The following is a 20,155-nucleotide window of genomic DNA, read 5'->3' on the forward strand; positions in this document are numbered from 1 at the left end:
GTAAAATACAGGGAGCGAAAGGCTATTTACAATTTGTACAGAAACCAGATGGCAGTTATAAGAGTCGAGGGACATGAAAGGGAAGCAGTGGTTGGGAAAGGAGTAAGACAGGGTTGTAGCCTCTCCCCGATGTTGTTCAATCTGTATATTGAGCAAGCAGTAAAGGAAACAAAAGAAAAATTTGGAGTAGGTATTAAAATCCATGGAGAAGAAATAAAAACTTTGAGGTTTGCCGATGACATTGTAATTCTGTCAGAGACAGCAAAGGACTTGGAAGAGCAGTTGAATGGAATGGACAGTGTCATGAAAGGAGGATATAAGATGAACAACAACAAAAGCAAAACGAGGATAATGGAATGTAGTCGAATTAAGTCGGGTGATGCTGAGGGAATTAGATTAGGAAACGAAACACTTAAAGTAGTAAAGGAGTTTAGCTATCTGGGGAGCAAAATAACTGATGATGGTCGAAGTAGAGAGGATATCAAATGTAGACTGGCAATGGCAAGGAAAGCGTTTCTGAAGAAGAGAATTTTGGTAACATCGAGTATAGACTTAAATGTCAGGAAGTCGTTTCTGAAAGTATTTGTATGGAGTGTAGCCATGTATGGAAGTGAAATATGGACGATAAATAGTTTGGAAAAGACTAGAATAGAAGCTTTTGAAATGTGGTGCTACAGAAGAATGCTGAAGATTAGATGGGTAGATCATATAACTAATGAGGAGCTACTGAATAGGATTGGGGAGAAGAGGAGTTTGTGGCACAACTTGACTAGAAGAAGGGATCGGTTGGTAGGACATGTTCTGAGGCATCAAGGGATCACCAATTCAGTATTGGAGGGCAGCGTGGAGGGTAAAAATCGTACAGGGAGACCAAGAGATGAATACACTAAACAGATTTAGAAGTATGTAGGTTGCAGTAGGTACTGGGAGATGATGAAGCTTGCACAGGATAGAGTAGCATGGAGAGCTGCATCAAACCAGTCTCAGGACTGAAGACCACAACAACAACAAGAAACCAAGAGTTGGCTCCATTGTTTTTTTTTTTTTTTTTTTTTTTAAAGGGGGGAATCTCCACTTTGGCAAGGAGCCTGTCAACAGGACTAGTGCCAAGAGTACCAATAACCAGATGCACTCCATAATGGTTAACAGAGTTGAGTAGTTTCAGACTCAAAGTAGTCGCTGAGCCCAAACCCTGACAATTATAATTGAATCTGGACAAGACCGGAGCATGGTAAATATGGAGAAGAGTGTGTGCCAGGAGGCAGAGGGCATCATTAAGCTTCTGCATGCAGGCAGTCTTCGGGTGGCGAACATGGGGCAGCCACGTCAGCTTTTTATAAAAAAGAAGGCCCAAGAAATTGGACTGTGCTACAACAACTAGGTGTTTGTTACCTACCGTATTTACTCAAATCTAAGCTGCACTTTTTTTCCAGTTTTTCTATCCAAAAAACTGCTTGCAGCTTAGAATCGAGTGCAAAGTAAGCGGAAGTTCTGTAAAATGTGGTAGGTGCCGCCACAATTAACTTCTGCTGTTGAATATGTGTAGCGCTACAGGGGCATGCTTTGCAGGCACAAAGATAAATACTGGCGCCAGAACCTCTGCGTCAGTAAATAAATTAAGGTGGAAGACGAGATTTTTTTCTCTGCCCCGAGTTTTGACCACTGCATTTTCATACAGTATCCAACGAAGTAAATACAAATTCCGTGTTGTTCATCTACGAATGTAGCAGCCTTTCAATGTACTATGAAAATCTGACTGGCAAGACTGCTTGGGATGTTTGTCAATATGGCCAACTCTACGTTCTGAATTTTTTCCTACTTGTGACAAGAGATGGTTGTTAATAGGAACTTTTATGAATTGTGAATCACATGCAGTATTCTCTTCACCATAAGAATAACACGAATATAAACATTTTGCCGTGTATTTGTTCATGTTTGCTACTATCTCGTTTACATCCTGTCTGCCTAATAAACTACGAAACAAGAGTGAGACAACAGCAAGTGCGGGAGAATATACATATCATGCCATATTTATATTCATATTATTCTTACGTCGAATGGTGATACAGTCAGAAATGAAGCACGACAACTGACTAGATTTTTAAATCTAAGATGATTAATTTCTGTGCAGAATGTAATGTACTAAAGAGACGTCTGCAAAGATTTTCAAACTAAGAAAAATTTTCGCTAAACTCTCTTTCACAACATCATCTATCACACGCAGTCTATTATTTGGTTCTTGTTGATTATTATCAAATAAAGCAGCAGTGTAACAACAAATAGCAGTCTCTTGCCATTGTTTCACTAATGAGACGATTCCTCTCTTTTTTTCTTTTTTTTAATTGGAAGTGGTGGTGGTGCGCACAAAAACAAGCCTTGCTGCGAGCGGCAACAGGTCGTAAACACGCACTATCAGAATGCGACAAACAATGCATGACACAGTACAGTAATGCATTTTCAGCTTAGAGTGATGTAAACACCTATAAGAAAGGGAACGGCACTTATCAGATCAAAGAAAAATACGCAATCGATTCAAACCAGACAAAGCACGTGAAAAAGGAAGGGTACCCGTATAAATACAGACGGAGCGCCTGATGCATAGCAATGGCTACCTGGTAAAGCCTAACTACTAAGCTTACGGCTCGAACCAAACTACTGTAGCTGTATCGTCATTCATTCGACCTAAATTGTGTCTCATATTACAATGGACCAACTTTGTTTAGATTTGGAGGAGCGGCCTAAAATTTTTCTCTCCCCTTGAATTTCGAGTCTCAAATTTCAGGTGTGGCTTAGATTCGGGAAATGTTTTTTTCCTTGATTTCAAGTCTCATTTTTCAGGTGCGGCTTAGATTCGAGTGCAGCATAGATTCGAGAAAATGCGGTAATTAAATCTCCGGATCGGGGTATACTGTGGGTCGATGGCAAAAATGCGTAACCCACGTTTTGGAAGGAGAAAATTAGAAGCCACGAGAAAGGGTCCACAGAGAGGTCTTGGAGCTGGCATTCACAAGGTGCTACAGAGTGGGAGCTGCACCAGATGCAAAAATCGTCAACATTCAATGCTGGGGCAACCAGAGGCCCATCAAAGGTTTACACGCCCATTGATGGCGATAAGGAAGTGTGTGACACTTAACACAGACCCTGTGGGATACTGTTCTCCTGGATCCGAGGAGTGCTGTGTGAAGTGCTAACTTGGAAGAGCCGATGGGATTATACCTCATGGATAAATATCAGGAGGAGGCCACGAAAGCCCCAGTCATGGAGGATAACTAAAATGTGACAGTGCCAAGCCTTATACAGGTTAAAGAAGGCCACGACAATATGTTGGCATTTAGAAAAAGCCTAACAGATAGCTGTTTCCAATCTGAGTAAATGGTCAGTTGTATATCGTCCTTCCTGGAAGCCAAACTGATATGGGGACAAAATGGCCCGAGATTCAAGTACACAACATAACCAGAAGCTAACCATCCTCTCAAGTGGTTTACAAAATACACTGGTCAGGCAACTGGCTACTCGGTCAACAGCTGCCAAGAGACATTGAGTTCTTCCTGGGCTTAAGTACGGGGATGACTATGCTGTCTCACTGTGGTGAGGGAAAGACACCCATGAGCCAAATGCGCTTCAAGACCCTGAGTATATGTTGCCACTGGGTAATGTCCGAGTGTTGGATCACCTGGTTGTGGATGGAATCCAGGCCTGGGGCCGTGTCATTTGAAGAAGTAACAGCCTGCAAGAATTCCCACTCAGTGAAGGGTTCATTACAGACTTCAGCTTGATGGGGTTTGAAAACAAAGGGGGGTTTCATCAACTCATCATTTCTGCCAGAGAAACGTAGCAGGATAGGAAGAGGACACTGATGTTTTCGCAAAGTGTGTCGTGAGGTGTTCTGCAAGGGCTGATGGATCAGTACACAGAACACCCTGTAGGATGAGACCCTGGCCAATTAGAAGACTGCTAACCCCCCCCCCCCCCCTTCCCACAGGAAATGTTGTGCATTGAAGTCCCTGAGGAGGAGATACGGGTGTGGCAGTTGCTATATTAAATTAGGCAGTTCAACATACAGAAGTGGCCTACCTGGAGGGAGATAGACACTGCAATTGGTGACTGCTGGGATCATTTGCACTTGTACCACTATTGCTTCCGGGTTGGTACGAAGGGGGATCCAGTCGCTAGTGACATCAGTGGGAACCAAAGTGCAGACAACTCCAGATGCTATCTTGAGGTTGGCACATTCGCCCAATAACCAAGAAACGTTTGAGAGTGGTCATTAAGGAAGTGCATTTCTTGAAGAGCAAGACAGAATGCAGACTAAGGGGAAACAAGTTGTTGTATTTGCAGTATGTGATGGTAATATCTGTTGCAAGTCCACAAGATTATCATGTGGCGACTCAAGGGTAGACACAAAAAATCCGAGGGGAGGTCATGCCACTGAGACAATAGTCGTTACTGACAAGAATGGGGTGTCATCCATAAAAACTGGGTCTGATTTGAACTGAGAAAGAGGGGGTGAAGCCCCCTGGGATGTTGGAAAAGCCTCGTCCTTGGATTTCCGCTTCTTCTTCTTCATCTTCTCCTCCTACCTCGGTGGGAATAGACAGCAGCCATGTCCGGACTGGACAGAGAGCAAGTGACTTTGGGGCACTCAAGAGCGTAGGTTTCTTGGCCGACATGAGGTTGCAGGCTTCCTATCTTGAGAATGCCAATGAGGGGTGTTCCAAGAGAGGGCCCCATTCTTAGCAAGAGACAGAGAAGAGGATTACTTTTGCGGCCAAGGAGGAGGAGGAGGAGGAGGAGGAGGAGGAGGAGGAGGAGGGGCGGAAGAAGGGGTAGGTGGGAGGGGAAGGAGGGCGAGGAGGGAGGGGTTCCTTGAGGGGAAGGGACAGGAGCTACTGGGGGTGCAGGGGGGAAAGGGAAGTGGGAAAGGATGGGGGAGGAGGGGAAGATGTAACTGAGGCAGAGGTAGATGAGAGAGTCACTTGGTGAAGTCTGTCAAACTTCTTCCCGGCCTCAATGTAGCTGAGATGGCCAAGCATCTTTATTTCCTGGACTCTTTTTTTTTTTTTTTTTTCCTTTGTATACACTGGACACTCCAGTGAGTAAGGAGAATGTAGACCAGGCAGTGGGGTGCAAGAGTTTCCCACATGAAGAGGGTAGCCACAGTCATCACACATGGGGGTGGCATAGCATCATGAGGACATGCGGCTGAGCATGAGGCAATGGAAGCAATGCATGGGAGATGGAATGAATGGTTTCACGTCCCATCTGTATACCATCACCTCAATCTTCTTGGGCAGGGTATCCTCCTCAAAGGCCACGATGAAAGTGCCAGAGTCTATGCAATAATCCTTAGGGCCCCTCTGGACACACCAGATGAAACGAATGCCCCGTCGTTCCAGATTAGCCCTAAACTGAACTGTAGGAAAAGATCCCTACGGAAAATCATGCCCTGTGTCATATTCAGAGACTTGTGAGGTGTAATATTCACTAGGATGTCACCTAAGTGATTGCAAGCCCAGAGGGAGGCCGACTGGCAGCCAGTAGTTGTCTTTATAAGGACGGAGACAGATATCATCTTGTTTAAGGTCTCAACTTCACCAAACTTGTCCTCAACGTGTTCCACACAAAAAAGAGGTTTGGTGGTGGCAAAAGTCTCCCCATCAGTCCTTGCACAGACCAGGGTTTTGTCCCATGCCAGCAGGCCTGGTCCTCCCCCCACGGGGTAGCCAAGGGGGAAAAGGCGGGAAGGCAGAAAGAGGAACTGAGACAGAACTATTCCTAAGAAGACACACAGCCGTAGAAGAGAGGTCAGACAGTAACACGTTTCATGTACCAAACATTCGCCCTGGTACTACCCACAACAATCAGAGGCTTGCCTTGTGAGCACTACCCAGCCACAGCAATGGCCGTCTGGCATAACGGTTGTTGCTGGTATGAGAAAGAAAGTTTCTCATCCTGTGTGGTAAGTCTCCGCTGTCCTGCAGTTCTGAGTGACTTTCCAAAAATCTATCCCTTTTCCTAAACCTCTCCAGTCCTTTTCCTTCACCCTCTACCTTCACCTTCAATTCTTCTGCACGAAGAAGGAGCCACTGGCTGCAAAAGCTTGCCTAATTACAATCGTCTTTTATTTGTGATTTCTGCTACCGCTTGGTGAGTAGATTTGTTATCCATCCAATTAAATTATATTGTCAAAACTGATTGTTTCTGTTGTTAAGGAATCAGTAGTTTTTCAAGGCAGTTGCACATCCTTGGCAGCAGTTTCACACAACTTAAGACTTTCACTATGGACACTTCTGTGGCTGTAATGTGTTAATGGAGAGAGAGAGGATATAGCTGCCTGGTGATACCAATTTTTAAGGGACATCTGTAGCATAAGTATCGATGGAGTGGTGTGGCTTGATGAAACGTACGTCAATTCTGGTCACGTTGTCAGGCAGGGCTGAACAGATGACACACAGCTACAGGAACAATGGCAATGCCTTGTTGCAAGGGGTGCAGACTTACTCTTCTTTATGCAGGCACACTGCAAGGTTTCCTCCCAGTCACTTGATTTTTAAATCAAAGAAAACAGGAGACTATCATGAATAAATGGACCATGTTACATGAAGAAATGATGCACGTTACCTTTAAAAAATCATTCAAAGATTCACTAAAAGAAAATCTTGAAAAAACCATCAACAATTTACATAATACTCCTTACAGTTCACCTGTTGACAAGGCATCTGCAATATCAAACTAAAAGGAGGAAATGATTGATTGATTTCAGTGTCATAATGTCGATAAGTGATGACCTTAAAATGTGGAGCTTACGAGAAAAAAAATCTATCTTCATAAGCCACAGTTGCAGCTATACGAAATTGACAAACTGGCAAAAAAACATGGGCATACAGTTGTTAGGCTACTACCTTACTACTGTCATTTCAACCCAATAGAGTTAACATGGGCCCAAATTAAACATTACATTGCCAGAAATAACAATAAACGTACCCTGTCTGCAGTCGAAGCACTCACAAGAGAAGCTGTCAGAAACGTCAGTTCTGAAGATTGGAAGAAAGCTGTCGAACAAATGAAGAGTGTCATGGAAAAAGCATGGCAGAATGAAGCTCTTTCGGAACATTCAGTGGGGGAGACAAAACTTCATTAAATGACAACAATGACAAAGACAGTGATATCAGGGGATTTTTTCCATTATACTTGTAGAACTGGAGCACAGGTGGATTTCGCTTCTTAAGTTTTAAAATCTTAATAACAAGGCCTTAATAGCAACTAATTACAAAGGAAGTTCACCTCAGTAATTCAATCTGTATCACACAAAATAAATGTTGCTGTTTACAATGTAACTGCTGCAATACTTAGGCCCTGTTATCCGTACCACTTTCATTATTTCTAAACAAAGAGGTTGGCATATCTAAAATACTAGCATACATACTTGCATAAATGAGAAAAAAACTTAGTTCCTTGGGGTATATCATCTACAAAGTGGTTCTTGTGAGTCCTTCTACATAGGCCAGAGTGCTAGAAATTTTATCACCTATTATAATGAGCATGCTAATCCGAACAATAAGACAGCATTCGGTCAACATCTTCAAAAGGAGCACCGCTCTGCTGGTAATATAAATACTAACATATTTACTTGATTATAAGACGAAGTATTTCCCAAATCGTCAGTTGAAAAATATAGGGTTGTCTTATATTCCCAGATGAAACTATTGTTGCTGAGCTCAACATTTTTATGTTGTTTAATAGATTGACATAAGGGTCATTTTACAGTCACAGATGAAGCTTTGGCTACTGACATCACGTGCAGATTTAGTATGAAGAATATGGAATGGTAGGTTGCGCAGATGATACTTGTGCTAGAACATGCTTGAGATTTCCCAATACGCTGTAGCACTCGATACCGTATTGGCCCTGCTCAAACAACCCTGCTTGAACAATCATTTAATATTTGACTTGTGTGGCACTAATGCATGGGATACATGAGAAAATATGAACTATCTTCCACCACAGTCTACAATCTATTGCTCTGCCTAAAATTTTATAATTTTGTGAAATACAAGAGGACATAGCATGAACTTTCATCATCTTATAAGCTCTTGCTGTATTTCAACGTGTTTGTGACAAAAGATCTTATACAAGTATGGATACTGTATACAAATATTTGGGGTGCTTTTTAAGTAAAGGCAGTATTGAAAGGCAAAAATGTAGTCCTTCAAAACATACTTGATTTTGAACTCAATCCAATGCTTTATTTGGTTATTAGAGACTTTAACGATGTACCAAGTGGGCTACAAGGAGAAATGTGGTTGCTTTTCACTTATTAGAATACCGAATAAAGAAATTACCATTTTTTAGTCAGCTTTGGAGCAAGATGGTGACATTCAGATGAAACAAGAAAGAAAATTAAACCAAAATTACGTGTCTAAGAAATGAAATAAAACATATCAAACTAAGTGTAATTGTTTTATCGTAAAAATAAATAATAGCGGCAAGACCCGCTGTGCAGATAGTAATGACACGAAAAAAAGTTTGAGAACTGGACTGAATAGTGACTGCGATCTTTTATTTATGTATTAGTCAGTGTTGTTACGTATGACCTGCACCCTAGAATCTATTGCAGTTTGTTTAACAGTTGCCCAAGCACGGCACTATGGAAAGATTGGAGGGGAACAATGATAACATCTTGGGTGATAACTAGAATGAGTGTGGGGAGGAGCTTGGTGAGCGGGCAGCAAATTTTGTCATGCTGCTAACCGAGGCTTTCTATACCATGTACATGGATTTTTATGAATAGAAGTGAAATCAGATATGTATTTGGGGGGGGAAGCTGTGTTCTCAGCTCCCACCGTAACGACTACATCAGAAATCACAACATTTTCAGAAGCAACAGCCAAATACTTGTGACAATGAATATATAAATGTCATAGCTGTGCTATTAGGATGATAGTGATTATAAACAGTGATACCCCTGACAACAGGCTTAGTAAGCAAAAAAGGAAGTGAAAATAAAAATTAATGTAAGCAATTTATTTTTGTTTATTTTACTTCTCCTTGTCTTATCAAAATGTAGGCAATATATAAATGGCCTAAGTTTAGAATAGATATAATGCTACTGTTTTAGGCAGATAATACAGTTTGTAATTCTGATTAGTCAGGATATGTTACACAATTTTTTCTCAAGGTTCCTCTTATAAAAAGAGAGGTTGTCTTACATTCAGGGCCATCTTACACTTGCGTAAATGCAGTACTTTGGAAGTCCTGCATTATTCAACAAAGGGGTCACACATGGACATCTTGGAAGAATTGGAGATTTTTTAAGAACACATTAAAAGAACATGATAAGCTCTATATGAACAGGTATAATTTTGTTTAACAGATTCCTTGCACTCTTCAGAAATATGTTGTAATTAACATTTCTGCAATTATTTAGAATGTGCGTGTGGAGGCTGACATTGCCCCCTTCTCGCCAGTTGATGACATAATCTAGACGCACACCCTGCAATGTTTTTTGAACAATTTTACAGAAATTGTTTGGTAAAAAAGTTCACGTTTGCCTTACTTATAGGTTTATGTGTCAGCTTCACGATGATGTGCCCATCATTTCATTAATGGTCGTAGTAACTGTGACATTTGCCTATAAGTAAGACACTGTGCAAAATTCAAAACAATTTGCAATGAAAAATACGGGTTCCAATGATTTTGTGTTTGGTGCTGATTTTTTGTCTGGTGCATATACCATAATATGTTGCTGGGTAACAAATTTAGCCAACATACTGAATTTTGCTTTAGACCAATCACAAGAAAACTGACCTGATGTAACACACTCATTTGTGATCTTGGATGGCAGCGACATAGCCAGAGTAAAATATCCACAACATTCCTCATTTTTCATAAACAGTCTGAGATAAAGAAATGAGATTTTGGCAAATGATAGCACACAAAGAGGAGAAATTTGCTATATGGTTAACATGTGAAACTTCATTATCTACCATGTTATTTCACTAACTACCAATTTTTTCAATGAAATAATGTAATTTTTAAGGTCCATCAATAACTGGTGAAACAAGAAATGCTATGGGTTTTGGAACAAAATAAGTGAAGACATTATATGTTTATTTTTGTGCTGAGCAAATGCTTTTTCATAAGCTATTCACCCTACTTTTCCTCTGTTCATCACTGTTTCAGAATTCTCTGCACAACAGGTCAGTGAGATGACACTGTGTAAGCTCAACAGTGTTTTGGCAAAACAAGCAAATTTTAACATGGCAACAAGAGAAATGTGTAGTTTTTACTCATAATTTGTCACTCATGATGCTTCTCTGAAGGTTACAGATGGCTAACAAGCCAGGAAGAAACAAATCGCTACTTTTGTTGCTTTTTCAATGGACTTCTTTTTAGATACTAACCACAGCAGAGGTGACAGATATTTTTGAATGGTCATCATGTAAGTGTAGGTGTGAAAGGGCTCAACTTAATATTTACAAAAAATGTGAGCGTAGGCTTCAGTTTAGAACAGCACTTCCCTCCAGGGCTCAGAATTTTGCCCTACTGCACCTGCCTGTAACCCCTCCCTCTCCCGTTCTCCCCATGCATGACCTGCCGACTGCATATCTACCAGCCACATTATTCTGCATACACTCTATTATAGTATGCAATTTTATTCAATTTAATGTAGTCATTGTATTCAGACTGCAATTTATGCTCATTTATACCATGTATATTTTCAACACTTATTGTATTATAAGTGGCTAAGATCCTTTCCTAAGTGTCATCTCCTCTAAAAAAAAATCTATTGGCTTTAGCAGTATTTGAGATGGTCCAAAACCTGTTCTTTGTTTTTTTCCCAAGTGTCATGATGTTTTTAACCTTGAGAGTGGCTTGTTCATGTTAGGTTGTATAGCAGTTACTGTAATGTGCTATTTTATTCAATTTAATGTATTTGTTGTATTTGCGTTTTAATTAATGCTCATTTACACATCCTGTATTTTTTTAAACACTTATCTATCCTAACTGACTATGATATTCATCCTTTGCACTTTAGCTTCCACCTCCCTCTCGTCTTTCCTTATTTATAATTTTGTTATTTACTTTAATCACTAATTACATAGCTACGAGTGCCTCTTGCAAAGTCTACTTTTGATAATGCTATACCTTTTCTAAAAGATTTGCGTGCATTGTGGGCATTCAAAGTATGGTTTGGAATGTGTGTCCCATGTGCCTTGAGAGTAGCCTGTGCTTGATAAGAGTTAAATCCCAGCCGCTATGTTTTATCATTTTTTTCTTCCAAAAATAATTTTATGTATAATTATGGAGATTATGTAGTGCAATGCAGAGCTTATTTTTATGCATGTCATTGTTTTGCACTCCTGAAAATAAGCATTACAGCTTACTTTCCTGGAGTCCTTAATCTTGATCCCCCTAGCCATCTACAATGGCCCCTCCCCTCCCTCACCTCACCCTCCCCCACTCTTGGGTTCTTCCTGCCCCTCTCGAACCTGATCCACCCAATTTATCTACTCAGCTCTTAACCTACTGGTTTTCTCCACCCCCCCTTCCTCCTTCCCTTTCCCTTAGACCCCCTCCCTATCCCCCTTCTGCCATACATTGGTCCTTTCCAGGTTATCTGTACTGATTGCTCAGATGCTACTGCTTATATAATTACAGTTTATTTTATTTAATTACTTCTACATGTGATACTATTTTGTCTCTCTCTCTCTATGTACGGCATATACTGGACCACTTTTTATTTCAAAACATGTAAAAATGACTAGGCTTGTGGATATTTTTTAATGCAATGTTTTTTGAATTTGTTTTTAAATATTTGTTTCCAATTTATGCTCATGTTTAGCATCTCTGCCACAACTGTGTTATGAAATGGCAATGCTATGTAGGCTACAATGCAGCAATGCTGAATTGTAATTCTATGAAGAAGTATTGATATTTTCATGCCTTATTCCACGTAAGTCTTACCCTTAGTATTAAATTGTATTTCATTTTTGTAGATAAGTTTTCTTATAAACCATTCATATGTGCCACATATGTAATCATTTTTATACTGCTACAGAAACAACCTTCCCTGAAAGAAAACACTCATGACCTGAAGAGGGCACCACCTCTTCTAGGTTTCCTAGTAGCCTCTAACTTGACTACTATCATTCTTTCATGAAAATTAGTTGGGACAATACACACATGTACCCATTTTATTTACTGCTATTTTGGACAGACATTTTTCTTGGCAAACATTGGTATGTACTGGCTGTGATATGCTATCCATTTATGCTTTGCACTTGTATTTACTGTAAACATGTGTTTGTATGTATTGTAATTTTAACTTTTATACATAGGTTGGGTTGAGACTGGGTATATCCCAAAACCGGTCACCGAGGGTAACTCTGGCTGTCTTGCATCACTATTTACGATATGTTTCCCCGCCATGATAAATACACTTAATCTTGCATTAGAGATCTCGACAAACATATGAAAATATGATGTATTCTTAAAATACTTCAACAACAAAAAAGTTTATCACACGGCAAAAATTTGGTATGTCATTAGAAAATGCATGTTTGTAAACTGTTGGTATATCGTCTTAATAATATACTGCCGTGATTAAAGGAACACATTGATGCTGTTTCCATATTTATAAAAAGAATAATCTGCCTGTTTGAGTGAGCTGACTGAAATGTAAAATTACACATGTATCCGTGTGGGACGTGGCAACTGTGTTCCACACTTCCATGTGCTCCTGCCAAAGTGTAAATCCTAAAGTAATTTTGGACAGATGATAATGAGACCTTTAAATGTGTATATACATAATGAAAACACCTACTGAGCTACAAGAAACAAGTGATTATTACTCACCACTAAAGCTCTCAGTGTCTCAAAAAGGTGTTAAAACATTTAGCCATAATAATCTTCCCAATAACAAAAAAAATGTCTGACATATAGAAAAGAATATTTTAAATATAAATGGAAAATGTTTCTTCTGTATGAATCATCTGTTTATATGCAAATTTTAATTAAAATCTATTATCAAGTGTAGTTTAGGAGACAAAGGTGTTTAATTTTGTTGTTTAAATATGTTCCACAAGAAATACGAGCAATGTCAAAGACTAATATGTCCACTTTTATTACATTTAAGATACTGCACTATCTAGTAATCAGTGAATGGCCAGCGTACACCCATACATGTAAGCAAATCATGTATAAGTAGCTTGTAAATTCAAGACCTTCTCTGTATACAGTGGTAAGGGACAGTCGATCAGAAATAAGAAACCTCTATCTCAAGTTTCAGTTTCTCACTAACAGCAACGTTGTCACGATATATGCATGCAAATAGTGATTAAGTGCCAAAAACATGGCTGCCAGTAGTAGTAATGCATGCAGTGTTACAAACAGAAAAAGGCTTTTTAGGTATAAATCCAAATATGATTTGGTCAACTATGCCTCAGAAAAAAAACTGTGACTACATTTCTGAACAGAAATGCACTTCAAAAGTTCTTGAAAATCAGCTAAGAAATTTGTGTAAGGATGTAAAAAAATATTGTGTCCTTTACCATAGTTTACATGAATTTATGTGACCAAGTGATGCTAGAAGCTTCCTGGCAGATTAAAACTGCGAGACTCGGTCCGGCACACAGTTTTAATCTGCCAGGGAGTTTCATATCAGCGCAACTCTGCTGCAGAGTGAAAATCTCATCCTCAAAATTGTTTGCACGCTGTAGTAAGGTGCTTGTTTCAATTAATTTTGTATTGTGCTTGTGCTGAATCATACATTAATTTTTGGGGTTATTATACTTTGTTAATGCAAAAATTGTTAATGTGAATCTTAGTATCAAAAACTGAAACAATATGAACCTTTTACATTTATATTTTGAGAGGTTTCAGAGTAAAGCTCTGTTAATTTACCCAGCAAGCAAATTTTGGGTAGAATTTACAATTTCAAAAGAATGCTGTTACTGTAGACACATTTGAAAACTGTGACTTATTGAATGGGAAAAAAAATCCCATTTCTTGTACTTGAAATATCTTACTTACAAGATTTTATTGAAACTTTTTTGCACAATTTCTCAAAAGAACCAACTTGTCCCTCACCACCGTATACATCTGAGGTCCACAGTCGACCTTTTCTACACCATTCTATAAAAAATTCAAATCAATGGTCTACGTAATGTGGAACTAACTAATTAATAGTTTGTCTAATTTTTGTAGGCCTTTGCTCAGAAGGATTGAATTCTCAACTTTTATTACTGCGTTGGGTTTTAATGTTACTCAGTGATCAACAAAAAATAATGGGTGAGTTTCTAAGAGAAGCAGTAATCTACACAGAAATCCCTTAAGGGAAATAAAGGTCGATTCAAACAGAGACCTAATTATCTGCACAATCCTGGAGATCACAGCTTACCAAAGGAAAATAATTAATCATTTTCATCTCCTTAAAATGAAAAAAACAAAGTATAAAGTAAATCTACAGTACTTACAGTGACCACATGAAATAAAAGCACAGACAACATTCATCTTCAGGAGATTTTATTTCCCCAATAACTTTCAAACTCTTATATTTAGCAAGTGTGTGTGTAAAAACATCTTACCTGGTTGTCATCTTGAAAATAGGAACTTTTTATTGTATTCAGCCTTGAAACACACAAGTGAAGCAATGTGTCACCAGTTGAAGCTGATCGGGGATTTGACTGAATTAATTCCTCCACCATATGAGCAACATGTTTGCGCTCATCAGGTGAACGTGCAGTTTCCACAAGCAGATAAATCAGGTGAGTGATGCATTTTAGTATTCGGTCAAAACTTTCTTGTTGCCGTTTTTGAATTGGTCGCACCTAAAACAAATAAATGTCATGGTTCTCTTCAATTACTTGTAATGTTTTACAAGTTGTTGGAAGATAGTATTTCAATAAGTGGATTCAGTTCCCATCTCATCATTTGGGGAATGGGTATAAAGAGAAAATAATCAAATCCAACTCACTGACAAGATGATGCAACGTGTATTCTGAAACTATTTTACAACTGACAGGTATAAAATTTGATAGTACAAATAGTATATTAATAACAATACGGATTACAGGAGAAGACTGTGCACTTAAACAGTGTATTGCAAAACTCAAAGCTGGGTGAATGAACCTGTAGTAACTGATGCTGACACTAACCTCTTTCTTTTCCTTCCAAATTGCTACATTTCCAGTCACCCTCTGTTCACTTACACTGAACAAAAACTGAATAGAGGAAAACACTAGTGCACTAAAAATTAATATGCATGTTTTTCTTTTTCTGTCGTCGCACAGTTATGCTGCTTTTGTCAGCAGTGTTACCACCGCTATCTTAGACATAGGTTTTACAGTACCCTGTGAATGTGTACAAACAGAAATTATGTGATTTTCATGTTTAACAATATTAGGAAAAGGATGTCATTTTCATGTTTAACAATATAAGGAAAAGGAGGTCATTTTCATGTTTAACAATATTAGGAAAAGGATGTCTTTTCATGTTTAACGATATTAGGAAAAGGATGTCTTTTCATGTTTAACGATATTAGGAAAAGGATAAATTGCTACTCACAGTAAAGATGACATGTTGAGTTGTTAGACATGCACAACAAAAAGATTGTTACACATTCTGCTTTTGGCCAATGCCTTCTTCAGAAAGGAAAATACACACACATTCACACAAGCAAGCACACCTCATGCACACGTGACTGCTATCTCTGGCAGCTCGGACTGAGGAAGACATTGGCTGAAAGCTAAATGTGTAACAATCTTTTCGTTCTGCTGCCTGCAACTCAACATGTCATCTTCACGGTGACATGTCATCTTTACAGTGAGTAGCAGTCTACGCTTTCACTAATACTGTTGATATTTCAACCTGGATTTTCCACTGCTTCATTTTCATGGTTAGACTGCCAATCATTAAAAATTACAATACATAGGCTGTCCTGATGTCTGAATGGGGAAAATGAATCTCACGTCTTGGAGCAACAATTGGGAACTCACTACAAGTTGTTTAAGGATACAGAACAGCTTGAAAATTAATATTAATCTAACAAAGGATTTCTTTTCTGTCTCAAACACTCAATACACAAATAATTTTTTATCAGACCACATTTGTAAAATGCTGGTACAATACACTCGGATAACAGAGGCACACCAAAGTACTTCCTCTTCTCAGTCTCCTGGCCAATGTAAGTTACCGTAATGATTGCAGAAGCCATAAAAATGCTACAAAAATGAAAATCTATTATCAGTGAAAATTAGAGAATGGAGCTACCCAGCATGAGAAACAGATGAAGTATCATAATGATGGATGATGATGATGATGAGACATTTCTGCTACACATTGATTAGGTCTTTAGAGCCCACACTAAATTGAAAACAAGGTATAGCCGTATGTCACTGAAAGATTGTTGCTAAACAATATATAGCAAACTTTCATCTATCAGATTTAACAAACACTCGAGTCTGCATGGATAACAAAAAAACATGGATAATCCAAAGTACATTATTTTGTCAGAAACTGCTACCCTGCGCTAGTAACAAAACACGTTACTCATAAAAATTTAAGGCACATTGTATTACTTTCATGTAACTTGTTTGAAACCACGAACTGGAAGTTATTGACCTTCAGCTCCTAGGGAAAAGATTAGGCAAATATATAGAATGGAAATTAGCTGCAGACATGTTCCCATTTACCAGACGTCACAAATGGAAAATAATGGAAAAAATATTTCAGGGACAGACCATGGTGGGATTGCGACTTCAATCGCCTTCAGATGATAAAACATGAATCACATGCATTAGTACTGTATTCCAAATGAAAATATTCTTCTAATTATACCATAATATTTTGGGCTTCATTTTATATAATTTAAAAATGGCAAACATGTGCATGGATTATCCGTAAATCTGATAATCTGCAGCTGCTGATGGTTGGGTGATCTCTGTATATCCTAACCTTAGCAACCTGACCGTTATATTTCTGATTTTGTAAAACAAAAAAGCACACCTTAGTCTACAACATGCTCTCTCTTTCATCTCTCCTCCACTCCATTTCCCTTTTTTTGTAGGAGATCTGTTACAGTCCAAATGATACTTCTTGGATAAAGAAACCACAAAGTCCATGATGGTGGATAAGATGTAGACATGTAATGTAGCTATCGTGACATTCGCCACAAAAGCAATGAATTCATATTTGTAGCCATATTGGCATAGGTAAGCAATCTCAAAAAAGAAAGCATGTTCCAAATCAGCATTAACAGATACACAAGCAGTTACAAGTGAATCAAGTAAACAAGTGACTGTGAGTGCATCAGCATGATGTGGCTCTCAAGCTCTAGTGATATCCTGCAGGGTACGTGGTCCTTATTAGGCAGTTGCATCACTTAAGGCAGATAATCAACATGGAGGTTTGGTCATCTGGCCTCTACCATTCACACTCCAGAAGGATTTGAGCAGGCACAAGGGGGGAGGGGTTAACTAATTATATGGAGCTCCAATGTTAGGCACATTATGGAACCCCTAGGGAACACAGCATTTAGGGCTGCAAAGAATTCCAATGAAAACACATCTTCCAGGGGGCCTCATCATAGATGTGGAGGAGGTCCTGTCTGCAGCTATTGATGTTGCAGGGTACAGTAGCGCGCAAGCTGTCGCTCTTGGTGGCACCAAAGATGCCTGTCACTTGGATTCTAAGGATATTCTCAGTTACTATGGGCGTCTGGCAGAAGTGGTGAAGACTTGAGGCATCACTCACAGGTTTCAAGCACAGCTCACAATTTGTAGTCCTCTACCCTTTGGTTTGGAATCTAGCAGAGTGTCTCAACCAGACACTCCATCAATTATGTGATGGTCATGGTTGCAGATTTCTGGACCAGCACTGTACGGTACAGATAGTAGGTAGGATTCTTGTTGGTATGTCAGAAGTGCACTACATAAAGGAAGCAGATACTCTGGTAGTGGAGTTCTTGAGGAGTACACATTTTTTTTTTTTTTTTTTTTTTTTTTTAAAAAAAAAAGGCTAGGCAATAGTATGAGGTCCTCTGCTGAACACTTGCCAGTTGATTTACAGAGAGCGAAATCACATCACGTGTACAGAAGACACACTTCAATTGTCAAAATTGTAGTAGTAAATTAACAAAGTACTCATAACAAAGTTTTCAAGTTTACTGCCCTCCAGGAAGTTTTCATGCTTAAATTATTCTTGGCACCGAGAGCTGGCCTGAAAACCGAAGTAGAAAGCTCTGAGATATTTAGTGATTCATGGAATTTATATCAGAAAGACAGATTGCATGCCTTATGAGGGTGGGTGTTCATCGTAGTGAAGTTATATGGACACGCATAACAGGTCTAGGTGAAATCAAGTTAATTGTTGGATGTTTTTACCAATCACTAGGTTCCACTGTCACAGTCTTAAGAGCCATTCACCGGAAGTCTACTGCCAGTATTGCAGAAATACCCAGATCATGGCATATTGGTTGGAGGTGATTTTTTATCTATCAAGTATAGACTGGAAAATCTATGGATTCACTGCAGGTAGTATGAACAGATAGTCTTGTGAAGTATTTCTCAACAAGTTTCCTCAAAACTGCCTTGGACAACTAGTTACGCAACCCACACACAATGGAAATATTTTAGACCTTGTAACAACAATCATGCCTGACCTTATCAAAGTTATTTGTATAGAAAGAGTGATTAGTGATATTGACATCATCACAGTGACAATGGTTACAAAACCATGAGGAAGGGCAGGAGAGTGTTTCTGCTAGAAAAAGCAGATAAGCAGTTAGAATGAAATTTTCACTCTACAGCAGAGTGTGCGCTGATATGAAACTTCCAGGCAGATTAAAACTGTGTGCCAGACCGAGACTCGAACTCGGGACCTTTGCCTTTCACGGGCAAGTGCTCTACCACTTGCCCGCGAAAGGCAAAGGTCCCGAGTTTGAGTCTCGGTCCGGCACACAGTTTTAATCTGCCAGGAAGTTTCAGATAAGCGGTTGTTAGCATCCCAATGGGACAATGAACGGACATTGTTTAGCCCCCATATGATGGATGTGGGGGGATTATGAGCAAAGTTTAAACTGATAGTAAATCACACTCTGGAGACATATGTGCCTGCCAAGTAAGTAGATTAAAGATGGAAATGACCATCTATAGTTTAATAATCAGAGTCGGAAAATGCTGAGGAAACTGAAATTATTGCACTCTTAGTTCAAAAAAGAGTGCACAAATGTTGAAAGGCAAAAGTTCATAGAAATTCGTGTGTCCATAAGAAGAGCAATGCACAAAGCATACAACAATTTCTACCATCATACCTTAGTGAAGATTTTACCAAGAACCTGCAAAAATTCTGGTCATATGTAAAATCCATAAGAGGATTGTCATACAGACTCTGACAAGGAGGACACTGAAATTCACACCTGTGGTGCAGAGAAGCAACAGAAAGGGTCGAACACAATTAGTCGCCAGGTCCAGATGGAATCCCAATTTGGTTTACAGAGTGTACTCTGCACCACTGGCCCCTTACTTAGCCTGCATTTACCGTGAATATCTCGCCCCGCGAAAAGTCCCACGTGAATGGAAAAAAGCACAGGTGACTCCTATGTATTAAGGAAAATAAAAGAACTGACCCACATAACTACAGACCTATATCCTTAACATGGTTCAGCTGCAAAAACTCTAACTCATTCTGAGTGCAAATATCAGAAATTTCCTTGAGACAGAAGAGCTTCGGTCCACAAATCAGCATGGATTTCGGAAGCTTTGCTCATGTGAAACTCCGCCTGCCATTTTTCACATGATATTCTATAAACCATTTATGGAGGCACATTCCATAGTCCTAGATTTCCGTAAAGCATTTGACATGGTGTCCCAAGGCAAATTGTTGATGAAGGTCTGAGCATACAGCTTATATTTCCAGATATGTGAGGGGTTTGAAGACTTTTTAAATAATGGAATCTAGTATGTGGTCCTCACTGGTGAGTGTTCATCAGAAACAAGGGTATCATCAGGAGTGTCCAAGGAAGGGTGATATGACCACTTTTACTGTCTAATTAATGAATGACCTGACAGACAGTGTGAGCAGTAATTTATGGCTGTTTGCTGATAACTCTGAAGCATACAGGAAGCTGTTGCTGTTGTGTGACTGTTGGAATATA

At 39.2% G+C, this 20,155-nt stretch overlaps 1 protein-coding gene across 1 annotated transcript in view; it reads right to left on the reverse strand.

The window, feature by feature from the left end:
- Positions 1-20,155, reverse strand: part of LOC124789312 (protein fem-1 homolog A) — a 63,250-nt gene that overhangs the window by 14,390 nt on the left and 28,705 nt on the right. The window contains exon 3 of the mRNA XM_047256626.1: positions 14,589-14,831. Within this exon, the coding sequence (XP_047112582.1) occupies positions 14,589-14,831 (243 nt within the window). The remainder of the gene's footprint in view (positions 1-14,588; positions 14,832-20,155) is intronic.

This window comes from Schistocerca piceifrons, chromosome 3 (genome assembly GCF_021461385.2).
Source record: "Schistocerca piceifrons isolate TAMUIC-IGC-003096 chromosome 3, iqSchPice1.1, whole genome shotgun sequence".
NCBI classification, from domain to species: Eukaryota; Metazoa; Arthropoda; class Insecta; order Orthoptera; family Acrididae; genus Schistocerca; species Schistocerca piceifrons.